This window comes from Aotus nancymaae, unplaced genomic scaffold (assembly GCF_030222135.1).
Source record: "Aotus nancymaae isolate 86718 unplaced genomic scaffold, 86718_ANA_hifiasm-v0.15.2.pri h1tg000030l, whole genome shotgun sequence".
Taxonomy (NCBI): Eukaryota; Metazoa; Chordata; class Mammalia; order Primates; family Aotidae; genus Aotus; species Aotus nancymaae.
Genome location: NW_026988443.1, coordinates 24,525,434 through 24,547,187, shown reverse-complemented (window position 1 = coordinate 24,547,187; position 21,754 = coordinate 24,525,434). Strand labels below are relative to the sequence as shown.

The 21,754-nt window shown below is 46.7% G+C and overlaps 1 protein-coding gene across 2 annotated transcripts in view; it reads right to left on the bottom strand.

Annotated features, from left to right (window-relative positions):
- The window catches only part of WWP2 (WW domain containing E3 ubiquitin protein ligase 2), a 181,896-nt gene that overhangs the window by 145,424 nt on the left and 14,718 nt on the right, over positions 1 to 21,754 (bottom strand). Inside the window, exons 1-2 of one of the 2 annotated variants that reach the window (XM_012437473.3) lie at positions 8,080 to 8,154; positions 5,725 to 5,809 (exon numbers count right to left, since the gene is read on the bottom strand). In XM_012437473.3, the coding sequence (XP_012292896.2) occupies positions 5,725 to 5,809; positions 8,080 to 8,136 (142 nt within the window). In that variant the 5' untranslated portion in view covers positions 8,137 to 8,154. Of the gene's footprint in view, positions 1 to 5,724; positions 5,810 to 8,079; positions 8,155 to 21,754 lie in introns of those variants that run through there. The other variant, XM_012437474.3, reaches the window with a different exon arrangement.

Below are 21,754 nucleotides of genomic sequence, written 5' to 3'. Positions count from 1 at the left end.
GACTTTCTGGCAACCTACTGACCTTGCCTGGGCCTGTGACTTGACTCATGATACAAATCGTCCTGTGGCTTCACCCAGAAGCAGACTCAGCATAGGAGGACCATTTTCTACACCTCTATAATCCCATCCCCAACCAATCAGCAGCACCCATTCCCTAGTCCCCTGCCTGTCAAATTGTCCATAAAAACCCTAATCTCTGAGCCTCCAGGGAAACTGATTTGAGTGATAACTCTGTCTTCCCATGTGGCCTGTTTTGTGTCGATTAAACTCTTTCTCTAATGCAATGCTACAGTCTTAGTGAATTGTTTTTTCTTTTCTTTTTTTTTTTTTAGACAGAGTCTCACTCTGTTGCCCAGGCTGGAGTACAGTGGTGCAATCTCGGCTCACTGCAACCTCCACCTCCTGGACTCAAGCAATTCTCTGCCTCAGCCTCCAGAGTAGCTGGGATTACAGGCACCTGCCACTGTGTCCAGCTAATTTTTTCAGTGTTTCACCATCTTGGCCAGACTGGTCTTGAACTCCTGACCTCGTGATCCAACTGCCTCGGCCTCTCAAAGTGCTGGGATTGCAGACATGAGCCATTGTGCCCAGTGAATTTATTTTTTCTGTGCAGTGGGCAAGAAGAACCCACTGGGTGATTACAATTGTTTCCTCATGATTAGACTGAGTTTAAAGGCCAGGCACAGTACAGTCACTCAACCTATAATTGTAACATTTTGGGAGTCTGAGGTGGAAGGCCACCTGAACCCAGGAATTCGAGACAAGCCTGGGCACCAGAGCAAGACCCCGTATCTACAAAAAATAAACTATTAGCCAGGTGTAGTGGCTCACACCTGTAATCCCAGTTACATGGGAGGCTGAGATGGGAGTATCCCTGGAACCCGGGAGGTTGAGGCTGCAGTGCACTGTAATTGTGCCACTGCACTCTAGCCTAGCTAACAGAGTGAGGCCCTGAACCAAAAGAAAGAATAATACTGCATAAGTTATGTCATGTACCTCTTATCACATATATTAGGTTGTCCTGCGATTGGAATACCAAGTTTGAATACTTGCTTAATGTGGAGTTGGCCAGGTCTCTCCACTGACATATTTGTAACTTACCATTAATTGGCAGGGTGGTATTTTGAACGTTTCTTGTTCTTAAAAGACAGGCCAAAATAAAGGCCTCAAGACACAAGCAAGTTTATCCAGAAAGTCTCTTTCATGAAATGTATCATGACTGTAATCCCAGCACTTTGCGAGGCCAAGGCAGGCAGATCACCAGGTCAGGAGTTCAAGACCAGCCTGACCAACGTGGTGAAACTCTGTCTCTACTAATAGAAAAATGAGCTGGGCGTGGTGGAGCGCACCTGTAATCCCAGCTACTCATGAGGCTGAGGCAAGAGAATTGCTTGAACCCAGAAGGCGGAGGTTGCATTGAGCCGAGATTGTGCCACTGCACTCCAGCCTGGGTGACAGAGTGAGACTCCATCTCAAAAAAAAAAGAAAAGAAAAGAAATATATCTTTATACATGGAGTCATGACTTCATGTGGGATTTAGCTTTTAAAGTCAACAAATAAGGCAAAAATCACATAATGACAAAATTATATACGCTGAAAAAGCTCTTAAGAAGGGACCACAATAGAGTGTGGCATCTGGTTTCTCAATAAGTTCCAAAGAGTCCATTTTTTGTTTTATTATACTATGCTTTTCAGAGATCAATTTATCAGTGTTCCTCTAGTAAAATACCAAATAAAATAGCTGGCCTACATTTAAGGGCCTTGATGCATTTAAAAATATACCTTAAAACTTTAGGATCACTCTGTGGGCAGGCACAGTGGAACTGGGAACCACACAGTCACACCCCACAGGTTACCCTATCAGCTTTCCTTAAGAAATGCATGGGAAAAAGAACCACCTGCATTATATAAATAGTTATGTCTCTTTCTCTTTCCACCCACCATTTTCTTGAATGGTATTACCGAATCTCTGTAGGTTAAATATGCGTATAATGCCTGGCCAGTCACGGTGGCTCACGCCTGTAATCCCAGCACTTTGGGAGCCCAAGGCAGGTGGATCATGAGGTCAAGAGTTCAAGACCAGCCTGGGCAATATGGTGAAACCCCATCTCTACTAAAACTACAAAAAAAAAAAAATTAGCTGGGCATGGTGGCGCACACCTGTAGTCCTAGCTACTCAGGAGGCTGAGACAGAAGAATCACTTAAACCTCAGAGGCGGAGGTTGCAGTGAGCTGAGATCCCACCACTGTACTCCAGCCTGGGCAACAGAGCAAGACTCCGTCTCAAAAAAAAAAAAAAAAAAGCATATAATGAGATACACCAATACTATCAAGCTAACTCTTTTCACCCTGGTAAGCAAATTCACCTTGAAGAAAGGCAACAGAAAAGCCTTTAGAAGTAAATGTCTGCTGGCTGGGCACAGTGGCTCACACCTTTAATCCCAGCACTTTAAGAGGCCAAGGTGGGAGGATTGCTTGAGTCCAGGAGTTTGAAACCAGCCTGGACAACATAGCAAGACCTATCTCTATTTTAAAAAATTAAAAATTAGCTAAGCATGGTGGTGTACACTTATACTCCTAGCTACTTACAAGGCTGAGCCAGGGGGATTGCTTGAACCCAGTTGGAAGCTGCAATGAGCTGTAATCATACCACTACACTCCAACTCTGTCTCAAAAAAAGAAAAGAGGCCAGGCACCGTGGCTCATGCCTGTAATCCCAGCACTTTGGGAGGCCAAGGCAGGTGGATCACCTGAGGTCAGGAGTTGAGACCAGCCTGACCAATATGATGAAACCCTGTCTCTACTAAAAATACAAAAATTAGCCAGGCATGGTGGCGTGCACCTGTAATCCCAGCTACTCTGGAGGCTGAGACAGTAGGATTGCTTGAACTTGGGAGGTGGAGGTTACAGTGAGCCGAGATTGTATCACTGTACTCCAGCCTGGATGACAGAGTGAGACTCCTTCTCAAAAAATAAAATAAAATAAAATAAATAAAAGAAGAGAAGTAAGTGTGTGTGGCTGAATAATATAGCCCCAAGACAGAGACCTTAGGATGTTACGAGGTCCTATGGGCCAACTTCCACTTTGACCTAGACTTGCTAAGTCTAGGTCATAGTCTGTAATAGTCTGTATTAGGTAACAGTCTGTAGTCCCAAGTTCAAAACCCTATTAGTTCACTCTAACTCATCTCCCTACTCAAAAGGGAAGAAGCAGGCAAAAGACTCCAAGAAATAGAATTAAAATATTTTAAGACTACAAAAAAAAAGAAACAATGTAATAAGAAATACACAAAGAACATGAACAGGCAATCCATAGAAAAGGAAATACAAACTGCCCTTAAATATATGATAAGATGCTAAACACTGGCTGGACACAGTGGCTCACGCCTGTAATCCCAGCACTTTGGGAGGCCGAGGTGGGCAGATCACGAGGTCAGGAATCTGAGACCAGCTTGGCCAATATGGTGAAACCCCATCTCTACTAAAAATACAAAAATTAGCCAGGCACGGTGGCACACACCTGTAATCCCAGCTACTCAGGAGGCTGAGGCAGAAGAATTTGAACCTGGGAGGCAGAGGTTACAGTGAGCTGAGATCATGCCACTGCACTCCAGCCTGGGCAACAGAACAAGACTCCGTCTCAAAAACAAACAAACAAAAAAGATTAGTCGGGCATGGTGGCACACACCTGTAATCTCAGCTACTCAGGAAGCTAAAACAGTAGAATCACTTCAATCCATGAGGCAGAAATCACAGTGAGCCAAGATGGCGCCACTGCACTCCAGCCTGGGCGACAGGGTGAGACTCTCTTTCAAAATATAATAATAAAATTAAAAAGTAAGAATTTTGAACTACCTGGGTATATTATATAAATAACATTTGCATTTCAAAAATACTTATGAAAAATATTCTCAAGAGATACAATTTTGCCTCCGGAGGACCAGGCTGAGGTGCCTGAGCTCAGATACTGAGAGCCACTCTCCCATCTGTGATGACTGCAGAGCTATGGAACCTGAAGCAACATCCTTTCATTCAGCCACTATTTACTGGGGGCCCACTATGTGTCAGGCACTGTTCTAGTGGCTGGGGTAGTTAGTTCACAGTGACCAAAGCAGACAAAAATCTCTGTTACTGTGGATCTTACAATCTTTTGAAGGAGAGGAACAAATGACATGAATTAATTTAACAGCGACAAGGGCTGAGAAGAAAAATATAAAGAAGGGAGGAAAATAGATGTGATGAAGTCAAGGAGGAAGGTGGCCTTGGATCACGGGATCAGAAAGAGGGCAGCTTTTGAGAAAAGGCCTAAGGAAGTAAGGAAGTGAAAAGCATTCCACTCAGCAGGAACAGCAGGTGTGAAGGCCCAGAGGCAGACACCTGCCCAGTGTATTCACTGAAGAGCAAGGAGGCTGGCTCAGAGTGAATGTAAACCAGGAACAGGAGATAAGAAATGTGGGATAGGGAAGGGTCATACCACATGGAAGCTTTGACTTGTACTGTGAAATGGAGCACTCTTGAATGGTTTGAGCAGAGGAGTTACGATCACAGCTCACTGCAGCCTCATACTTCTGCTCAAGCGATTCTCCCGCCTCAGCCTCCGATTTTTTGTAGAGACAGGGGTCTCGCTCTGTTGCTCAGGCTGGTCTCAAACTCCTGGGCTCCAGTGATCCTTCTGCCTTGGCCTCCCAAAGTGCTGGTATTATAGGCATGAGCCACCTAACCTGGCCCCAGTTTACATTTTAACAAGATCCACTGGCTGCTGTGTGACCGAAGGAGGACAAAGTGCAGAAGCAGAGAGACAGGATAGGAGGCAAACTCCTTAACCCAGGGTGGAGACAGTGGTGGCCTGGACTAGGCTGGGACCTAGGGGTGGTGAGAAGTGGCTGAATTTTTAGTGACACATTTTGAAGATTGAGTCAACCAGATATGCTGATGGGTTGGATACAGCTGTGAGGAAAAGAAACCCAGGAGCTCAGCTATAGACAGGCTAAATTTTAGATGTTTACTAAATATTCAAGTGAAGGTAAAAAGCTGGCTACTGGATATAAATCAGGAGTTCAGAGGAAAAGCCCAGAGGAGCGATCTCCTATCGGTGGCATTTAAAGCCATGAGTTTGGATGAAGCACCTAGGGAGTGAGTGTAGGTAGCAATGAGCCTGGGGCATGAAGAGAGCATCATTTTAGTTTATTCAGTTTTTATTTTATTTTGTTTTGTTTCAGGGAAAGGGTCTCTCCCTTTAGCCCAGGCTGGAGTGCAGTGGTGCAATCACGGCTCAGTGCAGCCTCAAACTCCCACGCACAAGCGATCCTCCCACTTCAGTCTCCTCAATAGCTAGGACCAGCTTGTATACACCATGATGCCACGCTAATTATTTTATGTTTTGTAGATAAAGGGTTTCTCTGTGTTTCCCAGGCTGGTCTTGAACTTCTGGGCTTAAGGGGTCCTCCTGCCTCAGCCTCCCAAAGTGCTGAATTACAGGCATAAGCCTCTGCACCTGGGCTGAAATTGACATTTTAGACAATTTTAGTCAAAAATGCCTTATTTTCCTGCTCCTTTATTTTCTTTCTTCTTCAAGAGTCTCAGCTACAATATGACAATCCTATGAGAATAAATAGTTATACTCATAAGCTATTTCACAAAATGTCGCTCTCCAGACAAAGGTGTGGTTAGATTTCCCCTCTTCCATAGCCATAGACAGGATAGACTTCACACAGTGCCACTCACCTTTCAAAGTGAGCTGAGACTTCTCAAAAGGCAGGGCCACTCCTGCCCGGCTGGAGCTGGCAGATGCCATATCATCACCGTGAAGCTGTAAGACAAACAGAAAAGAGAGTTTAGAGAATATCTAATAAGAAAACTGAGGAGCTGAACTCAATTTCAATACTTAAGCTTAAACAGACAGAGGCAAGAAAATAGAAACATCCAAGCAACTGCAACCGGGCTATAGTTTGTTTTATAATGTACTTATTGAACCTGGATAGGTTTTAGGATAGATTAGAAAGGACATAGGACTGTTATAGCAAAGTCTAGAGGAAGGAGAGTCTAATAAGACACCTTCAAAAAGAACATCACAGATTAACAATAGAAAGGGCCGTGTGCGGTGGCTCACATCTGTAATCCCAGCACTTTGGGAGGCCAAGATGGGCAGATCACAAGGTCACGAGATCGAGACCATCCTGGCCAACATGATGAAACCGCGACTCTACTAAAAATACAAAAATTAGCTTGGCGTGGTGGTGTACGCCTGTAGTCCCAGCTACTCAGGAGGTTGAGGCAGAACAATCGCTTGAACCCAGGAGGCAGAGGTTGCAGTGAGCAGAGATTGCACCATTGCACTCCAGCCCAGTGACAGAGTGAGACTCCGTCTCAACAACAACAACAAAACAACAAAGAGACAGCTAATCTGGGGTGCTACATGTGGAAGAAGTTTTCTTCGAAAACCTAAAGGAGGGTCTCTGGCCAAATGAGTGGAATTTGACCGTAATCCTTGCTAAAAGTATAATGCTAAATAAATAATTAAATAAATAGGGAAAACAAAAAGACAACTAATAGAATTCTTTAAATGGGTAGGCCAGGTGCAGTGGCTCACATCTGTAATCCCAGCACTTTGGGAGGCCAAGGTGGGTGGATCACCTGAGGTCAGGAGTTCGAGACCAACCTGGCCACAATGATGAAACCCTATCTCAACTAAAACATAAAAAATCTGTAGGGTGTGGTGCTGGGTGCCTGCATTGCAGCTACTCAGGAGTCTGAGGCAGAAGAATTGCTTGAACCAGGAAGGTGGAGGTTGCAGTGAGCCGAGATCATGCCACTTCACTACAGCCTGGGCAACAAAGTAAGACTCTGTCTCAAAAAAAAAAAAAAAATCTTTAAATGGGTAAAAGATCTGAACATTTGTCCAAAGTAGATACCCAAATGACTAACTGCCACACAAAACGATGTGCAGCATCATTTGCCATCACGTGTCCCTGTCACTCCATCTTGCCTAGAAGCAAGTCTATCTTATACGCTGAATGAATCTTTTTCTTGTATGTGATTTTGGAACATCATCATTTCTCACTTGAAAATTATTGGTTCAGTGAGTTATGAAGATTTTCCAAATGTTGACACATTTCATTATGCAATATCCAAAAATCACATTGGTGAATGTCACCACTCATCTCCTCAGACAGGTCTTTAGGCACTGGGAAGCCACTGAGCTCTTGGAAGTAGATGTAAACATTCCAAAAAGTCTAATTTTCACTTGAAAATTCATATTTATTCCCCTGCCTCCCTCCTTCCATCATCTCTGCTACTTTGTCTTTTCTTTCTTTTTTGAGACAGAGTCTCACTCCGTCACCCAAGCTAGATGGATGCAGTACCAAGATCTCAGCTCACTGTAACCTCCACCTCCCAGATTCAAGTGATTCTTGTGCCTCAGTCTTCTGAGTAGCTGGAATTAGACGCACTAACCACCACACCTGGCTAATTTTTGTATTTTTAGTAGAGATGGGGTTTGGCCATGTTGGCCACGCTGGTCTCGAACTCCTGACCTCAAGTGATCCAAACACCTCGACCTCCCAAAGTGCTGGGATTACAGGTGTGAGCCACCGCACTCGGCCACTTTTTTTTAAAAAAAATAAAAAACCCAAAAGCCTCATATTTTATCATTGGTAACAAATACTGCATTGTTTTCCTTGAAGTGTCGGGTTCACTTCATTCGTTTTCAAGAAAAGGCTTGCCAAATACACAAATCTAGTAACACATTTGTCTGTTAGTTGTTTAAGTAAAAATGGTACTTCACCCAAAAAGCAATTAATTCAGCTCTCAATTCAAACAACGTGCTTCCTCCCAACACACCATTATACTTCAACAGGCGGCAGAAGGGCTTTTGGAGGACTGCCCACTTCAGCACACAGAATATTAAAAAGACGTGCTCAAGAGTCAAGACTTCATAAAATTAATGAATTTTACCATTTCATCAAGGACATTCTTAGGTGAACCTGGCTTATTCTTTTCTTTATACTGAGAGTGTGTGGTGAAGAATACCATGACCACAGCAACAGCCCAATTCATGCTAGCACCAACTGCTCTACTCGCCTTTGCTTCTGGACCATTGGTACAAATGAGATCACAGTGACAAGGCAAAGTATTCATTCATTATGAAAACAGTTTCAGCTGGGAGAGGTGGGTCACACCTGTAATCCCAGCATTTTGGGAGGCTGAGGTGTCCCAAGCTATCCTTCTGCCACAGCCTCCCAAAGTGCTGGGATTACAAGCATGAGCCACCAAGCCTGAACAAAATTCTTGTTCTATTCAACATTATTAATAGCTTCTATCATTCAATTTGTACGTGTACGAGCACTCTTCGAGACCAGCCTGGCCAACACGGTGAAATCCCATCTCTACTAAAAATACAAAAAGTAGTCGGTGTGGTGGCGGGTGCCTGTAATCTCAGCTACTCAGGAGGCTGAGGCAGGAGAATTGCTGGAACCTGGGAGGCGGAGGTTGCAGTGAGCCGAGATTGCAACATTGTACTCCAGCCTGGGTGACAATAGCGAGACTCTGTCTCACAAATATATAGATAGATAGATAGATAGATAGATAGATAGATAGATAGATAGAAAGATAGATAGATAGTTTCAAACTTGCAAAACCCTAAAAGAGTCTGGGAGGCCTCCAGATGTCTGAAGATCACACTTGAGAACTGCTCCCAGGCCAGGCACAGTGGCCCACGCCTGTAATCCCAGCACTTTGGGAGGCCGAGGCGGGCGGATCACGAGGTCAAGAGATCAATACCATCCTGGCCAACATAGTGAAACCCCGTCTCTATTTAAAAAAAAAAAAAAAGAGAGAGAGAATTATTCCCGTTAAATTCTTATGCTTTTGTATCTTATGTATTTTAGAGATGGTATCTCACTCTGTCGCCTGGCTGGAGTGCAGTGGCAGGATCATGCTCACTGCAGCCTTGAACTCCTAGACTTGAGCGATTGTCTCACTTTGGCCTCCTGAATAACTGAGTAGCTGGGACTACAGATGTGCCACCACAACTCCACTATTTTTTCATTGTTGTTATAGAGACAGATTCTTGCTATGTTGCCCAGACTAGTCTCCAACTCCTGGCTTCAACCTATCCTTCTGCTGCAGCCTCCCAAAGTGCTGGGATTACAAGCATAAGCCACCAAGCCTGGCCAAAAGTCCTGTCCTATTCAACATCATTAATACCTTCTGTCATTGTATTTGCATGCTTCCTCTCTCCCTGATTTCCCATTTTCCTTCTTGTTCTTCAGTATTACTATTATTAGAGGTACTATTTAGACTGTATTGCCCAGGCTAGAGTGCAGTGGCTATTCACAGGCACAATCCTGGTTCACTGCAGCCTCGAACTTCTGCACTCAAAGGATCCGCCTGCCTCAGCCTCCTGAGTAGCTGGAAATACAGGCTCATACCACCAAGTCCAGTGTCTGATGTCTTATCTTAAGGAGATGTTCAGCTTTAAGACGTGGTTATTGCATTGATTGGGAGAAAAAAGAAAAAAAAAAAAGACATGGCTATTAACTAACCATATTACTGTAAAAACCAAAGCCCTTGGCCAGGCACAGTGGCTCACACCTGTAATCCTAACACTTTGGGAGGCCGACAAAGGTGGATCACTTGAGGTCAGGAGTTCGAGACCAGCCTGGCCAACATGGTGAAACCTTCTCACTACTAAAAATACAAAAATTAGCTGGGCTGTGGTGCCACACACCTGTAATCTCAGCTACTTGGGAGGCTGAGGCAGGTGAATTGCTTAAATCTAGGAGACAGAGGTTGCAGTGAGCTGAGATCACATCACTACCTGCTAGCCTGGGGGACAGAGTAAGATCCCATTACAAAAAAAAAGAAAAAGAAAAAGAAAAAGAAAGCCCTTTATATAAGAATTAAATGTAGCTACAGGACAGGCGCAGTGGCTCACATCTGTAATCCCAGCACGTTGGGAGGCTGAGGCAGGAGGATCATGTGAGCCCAGGAGTTCAAGACCAGCCTAGGCAACACAGTAAGACCTTGGCTCTATTTTATAATTTAAATTTAAATAAATGTAGCTACAGCTGATGACAATGATTTTGACATTTTCCATAGCCAAAGTCAAACAATTTAGTGCTTCAGGATTTTTAGCAAACTCAAACAGAATTTGTCTTATTTATGAGATATATTCCATTTCCAAAAAGATTTAAAGTGGCTAGTTTTTCTAGACTAATCTGTAATATGCATTTTACTTCCAGTGGAAACCTCTGAAATGTTACTTAGCAAATGGAATACAATACCAAACTCTTCTTATCAAGAGCTCCAGAGAGACCTCCAGGTTACCAAATCCCATATGATTCTCCATCTCCTCTTACATGACTGACCTATTGGCAGCATCTGACACAATTGATCACCCTTTAATCCTTTAACCACTTTCTTCCCTCCCAGGACACTGCTCCTGACTGACCCTCCTCCTGCCTCACCTGAGTCTTCTTAGTTGGCTCCTGCCCCTCCTCAACCTCAAGCCATCAGTGTCCCACAGCTCAAGCCTTCTGCCTCTCCTCAGTTACCTCATCCTGTCTCAAGCTTTGAATACCATCCCTTTGCTTATTCATTCATTCATTCACTGACATATTTGAGATGGAGTCTCCCTCTGTTGCCCAGGCTGGAGTACAATAGCATAATTTGGCTCACTGCAACCTCCGCCTCCCAGGTTTAAGCGATTCTCCTGCCTCAGCCTCCCAAGTAGCTGAGATTACAGGTGCATGGCACCACAGCCCAGCTAATTTTTGTATTTTTAGTAGAGAGAAGGTTTCACCATGTTGGTCAGGCTGGTCTCGAACTCCTGACCTCAGGTGATCCTCCTGCCTCGGCCTCCCAAAGTGCTGGGATTATAGGTGTGAGCCACTGAGCCTGGCCTATTCAATACCATCTCTTTGTTGATGACCCCATATGGGTGTGTCCAGCCCTCAGCCGTGAGCCTTTTACCCTCAGATCCACTGGCCTAGTGACAAGATTGAGCTTCTGATATTTTCCCCCAAACCTGTTCCTTGGTCTTCCCTATCTCCGTTCCTGACACCTTCCATCCTGCAGTACAAGCCAACTCTCTGGGGCTAACTTTCTCTTTCCTTCTCACACCCCACATTCAATCTGCTAAACTCTGTTAGTTCTACTTTTTTTTTTTTTTTTTTTTTTGAGATGTAGTTTCGCTCTGTTGCCACACTGGAATGCAGTGGCACAATCTCAGCTCACTGCTGTAAGGCCGGTCACCTCGCTGGGAGCTCGGACACGCCCACACCCCTCCGGGAGCTTGGACACGCCCACCCCCCTCCGCGTCTAGAAACTATGTCACCACTCCATGCCCAGCACCAAGCTGTGCACTCAGCACCTAGTCTGCCGTTGGAAAACCCCGCCAAAATTCAAAAGAAGCCCCACCAGAACCTGCCCAATAGCATTTTGTCCCGTCCAGGTCCCACTCCCCCTGGGCGGCCTGCTCACTGGAAATCCCGCCTACCTGCCAATAGCAGCTTGTCACGTCCACATCCTGCTCTCCCACAATCAATCAAATGCCTCCACTCCCTATAAAACCCCATGTCTGAGAGGAGTCCGTGCGACTTCTCCGGCCCCTCCTGTCGGACTGCAGAACCTCGTCAAGGAGCCGATTATATTTCTTTATTCCAATAACTGGCCTCAGTTGCCTCATTTGAACCTCGCTTGCCTCATTCAAACCTTACAAGTGGTGCCAAAACCCGGAGGGAGTTGTAAGACCCCCCTGGGGAAGCTGACTCCTCCACCCAAAGCTGGACCAGGGAGCCGCTCTGCCACGAGCTAAGACTTCTGCTGCCCATAGCCTCTCCCACTGCCTGCTCCGAGGACTCCCTGTCTGTAATCCTTTGCACCATGGGCCCGGGACCCCGGCTTCCCGCCAAGGGCCCAGGGCCCCGGCTCCGTTCCGAGGACCTGAGCATAGAGGAGACGTCCCTACACTCTTGTCTTCTCCCTGTAAGGGGTATCTCAGGGTCAGGAATCTGAGGGAGACGTCACCACCTTCCTGAACCCTCCGGTGCTCAGGGGCGCAACACTGAGTCGCCCTTCCGATCATCTCCGCGGCAGCGGCCGAGGCTTGGGTAGTCAGGAGCCCCATTTGCAAACCCGGGCCCTGCCCAGGAGCAGGACCAGAGCCCCGGCTTGCACCACTAAAACGTCAGTAACTGTACTTTCAGTTTCCCTTCCTAACCTCGGCACAAGTGAGCGGGTAAGTGAGTAAATTCTAAGCCGTAAATCCAGATTCAGCTGTATTCTTGGCTCCTGTTTCTGCTTCTATCTCTTAACTCTCTCTCTCTCCCTTTCTCTCTCTCTCTCTCTCTCTCTCTCTCTCAAGATGGCAGCTGTTACCCACTCTTAACTCTCTCTCTCAAGATGGTGGCCATTTCCCGCTTCTAACTCTCTATCTCCCTGTCTCTCTCTCTAGATAATGGCCGTTTCTTGCTTTATGGAGTAACTGTACCTTCAGTTTCTCTTCCTAACCCCGACGTGAGTGAGTGAGTGAGTTTATGTGTAGTCCCACGGCCTAACAGCTACGGGGCTTGTGTGAGCCTCAACCTGCAGTTCCACGGGGATGTCGTAAGGCATAACGGTGATTCACCTCAGGATGGAAAGTTCTGAGGTGACCAGGCCCGGGGATTATATGGGTACACCTTAGCCAAGACACCCTGAAACATCCCTTCGGGGACGTGACCGGGAAGGCATCAGACTGGTCTCCCATCTGGGGGGCACTCATCCATTGTCCATCAATCCTGTGTGTGGTTCTGTCTTTATTGTAAATTAGCGATCTATGGGTAATCAGGAGTCCCGCCTAGACCCCAAGTCGCCATTGGGATGTCTAGTCCAAAATCTACCCAAACTGGGCCTCTCCATAAAAAAGAAAAGGCTGCTCTTCCTTTCCACCATGGCCTGGCCACAGTACTCTCTGGACAACTAGTCTAAGTGGCCTCCAGAGGCACACTCGACTTCAATGTTCTGACAGATTTAGATAACTTTTGCCAAAAAAATGGCAAGTGGTCAGAAGTCCCCTATGTCCAGGCCTTCTGGTATCTGCGATCCCAACCCGCCCTCTGCTCTTCCTGTTCCTCCGCCCAGGTCCTGTTAACCAAAACCCCGCCTTTGCCCTCAGCCCCGCCCAGCTCTGCACTCTCCGAAAACCTGGAAGACCTGTCCTGCCCCACCCACTTTACCAACCCTCCTCCTTATGCAGGGCCTCAACTCCCTCTTCCCTCTTCTCCTTCTCCTCCCCAAAGCCCTAATATGACTTCCCCCGTCAGTGCTCGTACCCACTCTCATGACCCCCCACTCCTCTGCCCTTTGTGTGAGGTAACCGGGGCCGAGGGAGTTGTACGAGTGCACGTTCCATTTTCTCTCTCTGACCTATCGGCTCTCGAGAAGCACCTAGGGTCTTTCTCCACTAACCCGACTGCCTATACCAAAGAGTTCCGCTATTTTACCAAGGCATATGACCTAACCGGGCATGACACATATGTAATCCTATCCTCCAACCTCACCCCCAGACGAGCGGGACCGGATCCTTAGAGCAGCCCAGGCATACGCTGATCAGGTACACCTAACTAACAACCAGATGCTGGTGGGGGCAGCGGCAGTCCCCGAGGCCGACCCAGACTGGAATTATCAAACGGGTCAAGATGGCCACCGCCGCAGAGACCAAATGCTACAACGCCTCCTAGCGGGCATGCAAAGCGCGGCTCAAAAAGTAGTTAATTATGATAAGCTGAGGGAAATAACTCAGGGCCCTACTGAAAACCCCGCCGCCTTTCTCGACCGACTAACTAATGCTATGATCCTCCATACCCGGCTGGATCCGGCCTCTTTAGCGGGGGCTACAGTTCTAGCCACTCATTTCATCTCTCAGTCAGCGGCTGATATTAGAAAGAAACTTAAAAAGGCTGAGGAGGGCCCCCAAACTCCCATATGAGACCTGGTAAACATGGCATTTAAAGTTTTTAATGGCCGAGAAGAAAAGGCTGAGGCAACCCGACAGGCCCACCTACAGCAAAAGGTAAGCCTCCAAACCCAAGCTCTTGTGGCAGCCCTGAGGCTGGTAGCCTACCAGGAGCCTGGTGGAGGAGGGGGTCCATCGAAACACACCAAGAACTCCAGAGGCGCTCTGCCTGGGCACTGCTTCAAGTGCGGTCAGAAAGGACACTGGGTGTGTCAGTGTCCATGTCCCCGACCACCTACCAAGCCCTGCCCAGACTGCAAGCAGCTGGGACATTGGCACAGCGAGTGCCCATCCCAGACTATAGGCTCACCCCCCGCACCTCTATGTGGAGGGCAGGCCGGTCCGCAGGAAGCAATCCCATCGCTTGAACTCCTCGGCCTTCTGGATGACTGACGCAGCCCGGACTCGAGGACCCCCATCACCCTTGCCAAGCCCAGGGTAATGCTGCAAGTAGCGGGTAAGTCCACTTCCTTCTTAATGGACATGGGGGCTGCGTATTCTGTATTGCCTTCCTACTCAGGACCTAGCACACCTTCCCAGGTTTCAGTCATGGGAGTTGACAGCAAGCCTGCTTACGCTAACCGAACCCATCTTTTAGCCTGTGTCCTCGAGAGACACCCCTTTTTCCACTTTTTTTTTAAATTATACCCTCATGCCCAGTCCCCTTTTAGGACGAGATAATCTCCAAACTGTAGGGGCCACTCTCCAACTCACTGGATCCCCATACTCAAGCCCATCACTCGCTCACCTCTTACTGCCCCTCCTAACCGACACCACACCCTGTCTTAACCCCTCGCCTCAACCCCCCATCCCGCCTGATGTAGTTAATCCCTTGGTATGGGATACCTCTAAGCCTGTAGTGGCCAGACATCACACGCCAGTTAAGATACTTCTCAAAAATCCTACCCACTTTCCCTCACATCCTCAGTTTCCTATCTCAAAAACCCACCGCCAGGGCCTAAAGCCTATAAAAACCTCCCTCTTCGTGCCTCCAGGAGGATACTTCTGGTGTAACGGAAACTTAACCAAAGCCATTAATGCCTCCTTCCCCTTCCCTTGCGTGCCTGTCACTTTAGTCCCGCAGTTAGAAGTATACGGACAGGCTGAATTTCTATCCCTCCTTCCAACTTCCCCCTAATCAACGAAACGGAGGAGCAGTCTTTCTCCCAATGGTCGTTGGCCTCTCTCTAGCATCCTCTCTAGCGGCGGTTGGGCTAGGAGGCGGTGCCCTAGGCTACAGTGTCACTTCAGTCACTCAACTAGAGGACAAGCTCCATGTGGCTATTGAAGCGTCAGCCGCCTCCCTGGCCTCCCTCCAGCGACAAATCACGTCGCTGCCCCAGGTAACTCTCCAGAACCGACGGACCCTTGACCTGCTAATGGCAGAAAAAGGAGGAACCTGTCTGTTTCTTCAGGAACAGTGCTGCTACTCTATCAATGAAACAGGCCTTGTAGAAGAGAACGTCAACGCTCTCTATCGCCTCCAGGAAGATCTCCGCAAAAAGCAAAATACATCAGTCTCGCCTCTCAACTGGTGGCAATCCCCCATACTTACCTGGTTAACCCCCATCATCACTCTTATTATCGTAATTTGTCTTCTGCTAATGCTAGCCCCTTTTTTCCTCAGGTTTTTACAGGCCCGCATAAGGGAAATTTCCAGGGTGGCCATAAACCAAATGCTGCTTCACCCCTACATCCGACTCCCAATCGAGGCACCAGCCAATTGACCCCCTTACTCCGCCCCTATTCAGCAGGAAGGAGCCAGAAAGAAGTGGCGTCCCATATCATCAAAAGGGTCGGAATGTAAGGCCAGTCGCCTCTCCGGGAGCTCAGACACGCCCATCCCCCTCCGCGCCTAGAAACTACGTCACCACTCCATGCCCGGCATCAAGCTGTGCACTCAGCACCTAGTCCCCCGTTGGAAAACCCCGCCAAAATTCAAAAGAAGCCCCATCAGAAACTGCCCAATAGCATTTTGTCCCGTCCAGGTCCCACTCCCCCTGGGTGGCCCGCTCACCGGAAATCCCGCCTACCTGCCAATAGCAGCTTGTCACGTCCACGTCCTGCTTTCCCACAATCAATCAAATGCCTCCACTCCCTATAAAACCCCACGTCTGAGAGGAGTCCGCGTGACTTCTCCGGCCCCTCCTGTCGGACCACAGAAACTTGTCCAGGAGCCAATTAAATTTCTTTATTCCAATGGCCTCAGTTGCCTCATTCGAACCTCGCTTGCTTCATTCAAACCTTACAACTGCAATCTCCACCTCCCAGGTTCAAGTGATTCTCCTGTCTCAACCTCCCTAGTAGCTGGGATTACAGGCGCGTGCCACCACATCCAGCTCATTTTTTTGTATTTTTAGTAGAGATGGAGTTTCACCATGTTGGCCAGGATGGTCTCAATCTCTTGACCTCATGATCCACCCGCCTCAGCCTCCCAAAGTGCTGGGATTATAGGCGTGAGTCACCAGGCTTGGCCAGTTCTACCTGTAAAACACTGCCAAGTTCAACCACATCTCACCACCTCCACTGTCACTCACCTGGATTATTGTTTTTTTTCTGTTTCTGGCCTTTGCTCCCTTTAATCTAATCTTTGAAGTCAGCAATCAGAGTAACATTTTTTTAAAAATGTAAGTCAGATCATGTCACTCTGATGTCCAAAACCATCCAGCGGCTTCCTGTCTGCCATGATTTGAATATGTTCTACAAAGTTAATGTGTTGGGAAATTAATCTCTTTTTTTTTTTTTTTTGGTGGAGGGATGAAGTCTCACTCTGTCACCCAGGCTAGAGTGCAATGGCACGATCTCGGCTCACTGTGGCCTCTGCCTCTGGGTTTCAAGCAATTCTCCGGCCTAGGCCTTCTGAGTAGGTACCCACCACCACGCCAGGCTAGTTTTTGTATTAGTAGAGATGGAGTTTCACCATGTTGGCCAGGCTGGTCTCGAACTCCTGATCTCAGGTGATCCACTTGCCTCAGCCTCCCATAGTCCTGGGATTACAGGCATGAGCTACCATACCCAGTTCTTTTTTTTTTTTTTTTTGAGATAAAGTCCCGGTTTGTCACCCAGGCTGGAATGCAGTGGCACGATCTGGGCTCACTGCAACCTCAGCCTCCCAGGTCAAGCAATTCTCCTGCCTCAGCCTCCCTAGTAGCTGGGATTACAGGTGCATGCCACCACACCCAGCTAATTTTTGTATTTTTAGTAGAGACAAGGTTTCACCATGTTGGCCAGGCTGGTCTCCAACTCCTGACCTCAGGTGATCCACCCGCCTCAGCCTCCCAAAGTGCTGAGGTTACAGGCGTGAGCCACCATGCAGGCTGGGAAACTTAATCTAACAGTATTGAGAGGTGGGGCCTTGAAGAGGTGATTGGATCATGAGGGCAGACTAATGTTACTTCAAGGGCTAGGGTGGTTATCTCAAGATAAAGTTTGTTATAAAAGCAAGCTCAGCCCCTCGAGTTCTCTCTCACTCTCCTGACTTTCCTTCCACATGGGATGTGGAGTACAAAGGCCCTCGCCAGGATGTGGGCCCTCCACCTTGGACTTCCCAGACTCAAATACAAAGAATAAATCTCTTGTCTTCATTAATCACCTACTCTCTTTATAAATTATCCTGTTTCTATTACCCAGTTATGGAAACACAAAAGGGACTAAGACACTATCTAAATCAGAGTAAAAGCCAGTGGGTGCAGTGGCTCATGCCTGTAATCCCAGCACTCCAGGAGGGGAGCGGATTATCTTGTGCTAGGTAGTTCAAAACCAGCCTAGGGAACACGATCAAACACCTTCTCTCAAAAAAAAAAAAAAAAAAAAAAACCTAGCTGGGTGTGATGGCATGTTCCTGTGGTCTCAGCTAAACAGGAGGCAGAGGTGGGAGGATCACTTGAGCCCAGGAAGTCAAGGCTGCAGTGAGCCTGAGTGCACTACCACACTCCAGCCTGGGTAACAGAGACCCTGCCTGAAAAACAACAACAAAAAAAAAAAAGCAAAACCCGAAGACCTGAAAATGACCTTCCACATCCTATGCAATACCCTCCCCCGATTTCCACACCCTTCTCTGACCTCACGGCCCACTTCCTGCTCCCCAGGGTCCCCCCACCCTCACCATCCTCTGACCCTGCCACACAGGCCTCCTCACTGTTCAACTATCCCTCGAACATGCAGACAGACTCCTATCTCGGTTCTTTTTTATTCTTTTTCAAAGCCGGTCAAATTTAACACTTGGGGGTTGTATACAAACTTTAGTGACACTAATGTTAGTAAGTTCTGATAACCCACTATCATGGGACCAACCTGTTTTTTTGAGACAGGGTCTAGCCCTGTTGCTCAGGGTGAAGTGCAGTGACATGATCATGGCTCACTACAACCTTGATTGGTGATCCTCCTGCCTCAGCCTCCTGAGTAGCTGGGACTACAGGCATGTGCCACCACATCCAGCTAATGTTTTTTCTTAATAGAGATAGGATCTCACCATCTGGCCCAGGCCAATCCTGAACTCCTGGACTCAGGCAATCCTCCCAGCCCCACCTTCCCAAGTGCTGGAATTACAGGCATGAGCCATTTCACCTGGCCAAAAAGATAATACTTTGATTCCCTTAGACTAAATTTGTTTTGGCGCAGCAGTAAAAAGATCAACTCTCTTTGCTACCCAACATATTAGAAAGAGATGAGAAGCCTGACAATAAGTGTTGGTGAGAAGTCTTACAGGCCTCTGGAGGCAGTGCAAATTAGATGGCAACTGACAACCTCCAATAGAGTTAAAGACACGGAATTTGAGACCGACCGGTATTCTACTCCCAGGTATTTGCTGTCAAGGGTGGAGGGAGGGCGAATTCTCTAACACACATAAAAGAAGCCATGTTTAAGGATGTTCATCATAGCAGTATTTGTAATGGCAAAAATTATAAACAATCTAAGTGCCCAACAATGGGGGAATGGACAAATTGTGATATATTTCTAAAATGGAATGCTTTATAGTACGTCAAATATATTAATTTAATCCATATGTACAGATCCCAAATGATAATGCCAAGGGGAAAAAAAAAGCAAGTCGCAGCCTTGGTATGATGCCTTTGGTATACACGTGAACTTACACAAAACAACTGCGTATGTTGTGGACACACAAATGTTTAAAAGTAGAAAAGCACGGACAGGAAGGAACTGCACCAAGTTCAGAACAGAAGTCCCCTCTACGGGAGGAGGGAGCAGGGGAATTAGAGGGAGGAAAGAGACCAAAGAAACTTCAACTGTATCTGCAACATTTTATCTTTCAAAGAAAAAAGTTCTAGAGCAAATATGGTAAAATGTTCATATTCATTAAATCCAGATGGTGGTTTTTATGACCGTTTGTTATCTTCATCTCTGAACCACTTTATATGTTTGATCTCTTTCATAACTGAACAATAATTTTAAGGGGAAGCAAAAGATCACATTTTGAATAATGGAGGAAAGAGTATAAATAATTATAAATTAAGACTGGGGCTTTCAGTTAACAGGGGTTAAAGCACTAAAAGCTGGAAATCCATTATTTATAGACTTTAAAAATAAAAGAATATTTTAGAAATCTTTACTTCTATTGGGACTCTTCTTTCTTAAGGCAACTCAACTCATGGTAGTTTTTAAACAATCTTGTTCTCATGAACTGGGGCAGTCTTGAGCCTTTGATCCTAACTCTCAGAGAATGAAACTCAAAGCCCCTACATGGCCTGTTCAACGGCAGAAAGACCAAACTTTCTGATCTACGCTTCGTGGCTGCAAAACTAAAACAATCAGATAAATTCTAAAGAAGGCTGAGAAGGGGCAAGACGCAGTGGCTCACGCCTGTTATCCCAGCACTTGGGAGGCCAAGGGGGATGGATCATAAGGTCAGGAGTTCAAGACCAGCCTGGCCAAGATAGTGAAACCCTGTCTCTCCTAAAAATACAAAAATTAGCCAGGCGTGGTGGCAGGCGCCTGTAATCCCAGCTACTTGGGAGGCTAAGGCAGAGAACTGCTTGAACCTGGGAGGCAGAGGTTGCAGTGAGCCAAGATCGTGCCACTGCACTCCAGCCTGGGTGACAGAACAAGAGATTCTGCCTAAAAAAAAAAGAAGGCGGCTCAGAAGGAACAAACCCAACTGGGAAGGCAGGAGAAACAGGGTAGATAACACCACCATGTTTTCTTTCTCAGTGTCTTTTATAATTACAGTCCACTGTTCATTAACAGTAATCCATGTTATTCTATAGAGCTTTGTCTGGAGTTCCAGATCTAATGAGCAAGATACCACCCTGACATTATATAAGGTAGGCATCTGGAGCTATAAAACCTTTCCAATTGATGCATAAAGAAAAATAACATAGCCGGGCGCGGTGGCTCACGCCTGTAATCCCAGCACTTTGGGAGGCCGAGGCGGGTGGATCACGAGGTCAAGAGATCGAGACCATCCTGGTCAACATGGTGAAACCCCGTTTCTACTAAAAATACAAAAATTAGCTGGGCCTGGTGGCGCATGCCTGTAATCCTAGCTACTCAGGAGGCTGAGGCAGGAGAATTGCCTGAACCCAGGAGGCGGAGGTTGTGGTGAGCCGAGATCGCGCCATTGCCTGGGTAACAAGAGCGAAAACTCCGTCTCAAAAAAAAAAAAAAAGAAAGAAAAATAACATGTTTTAGTAGAGACGGGGCAAAAAAAAATTTTTTAATAAAAAAAAGAAAAAAGAAAAATAACATGCCAGAGCCAGGCTCAGTGGCTCACCCTTGTAATCCCAGCACTTTGGGAGGCCAAAGCAAGTGGATCACTTGAGGTCAGAAGTTCGAGACCAGCCTGGCCAAAATAGTGAAACCTCGTTTCTACTAAAAATACTAAAAATTAGCCAGGTGTGGTGGTGGGCATCTGTAATCCCAGCTACTTAGGAGGCTGAGGAAGAATTGCTTGAACCCAGGAGGTGGAGGTTGCAGTGAGCCAAGATTGCATCACTGCACTCCAGCCTGGGCGACAGGGCAAGATTCCATCTTTAAAAATTGAAATAAAATATAACCTGGAAAGGGGTGGGGAGGGGCTTAAAAAAAAAAAAAGAAAAAGAAAAAGGAAAAAATAACCAGCCGGGTGCGATGGCTCATGCCTGTAATCCCAGCACTTTGGGAGGCCAAGGCAGGCAGATAACTTGAGGGCAGGAGTTTGCAACCAGCCTGGCCAACATGGTGAGGCCCTGTCTTTACGAAAAGTACAAAAATTAGCCCGGAGTGGTGGTGCAACTATAATCCCAACTACATGGGAGGCTGAGGCAGGAAAATTGCTTGAACCTGGGAGGCAGAGGTTGAGCTATGAGCCAAGATCGCGCCACTGCACTCCAGCCTGGACAACAGAGTAAGACTCTGTCACAAGAAAAATAACCATAACTACAGAAACGAGACAGATCCCCTCCCCATAAAAGTACTTTCAACCTCTTAGCTTTTGCCTCCCATCTTAGACAAGGCTCCTAATGCGTATTAGGTGCAAAGCCCCACTATCCGCTACAAGCAGCTTAGGAAACCTGAGGCCCGGAATTTATCTGTCTCACAGTCATCACACAAACAGATGACTCCAAACATGTACTCAAGTAATTTCTCCCTTGCTAAAAGCCATGGAAAGTAATTGCATCCTCATCACTCCAAAAATCTGAGTGAGTATAAGCCTGAGGCAGGAAGGGGGAGAAGGGGAAACAGTGTTTAAAATATAACTAAAGGTTACCAGATGAACAAAGTATTTTGTTATTGAAGAAAGTAATGGACTTATTGAGAGGG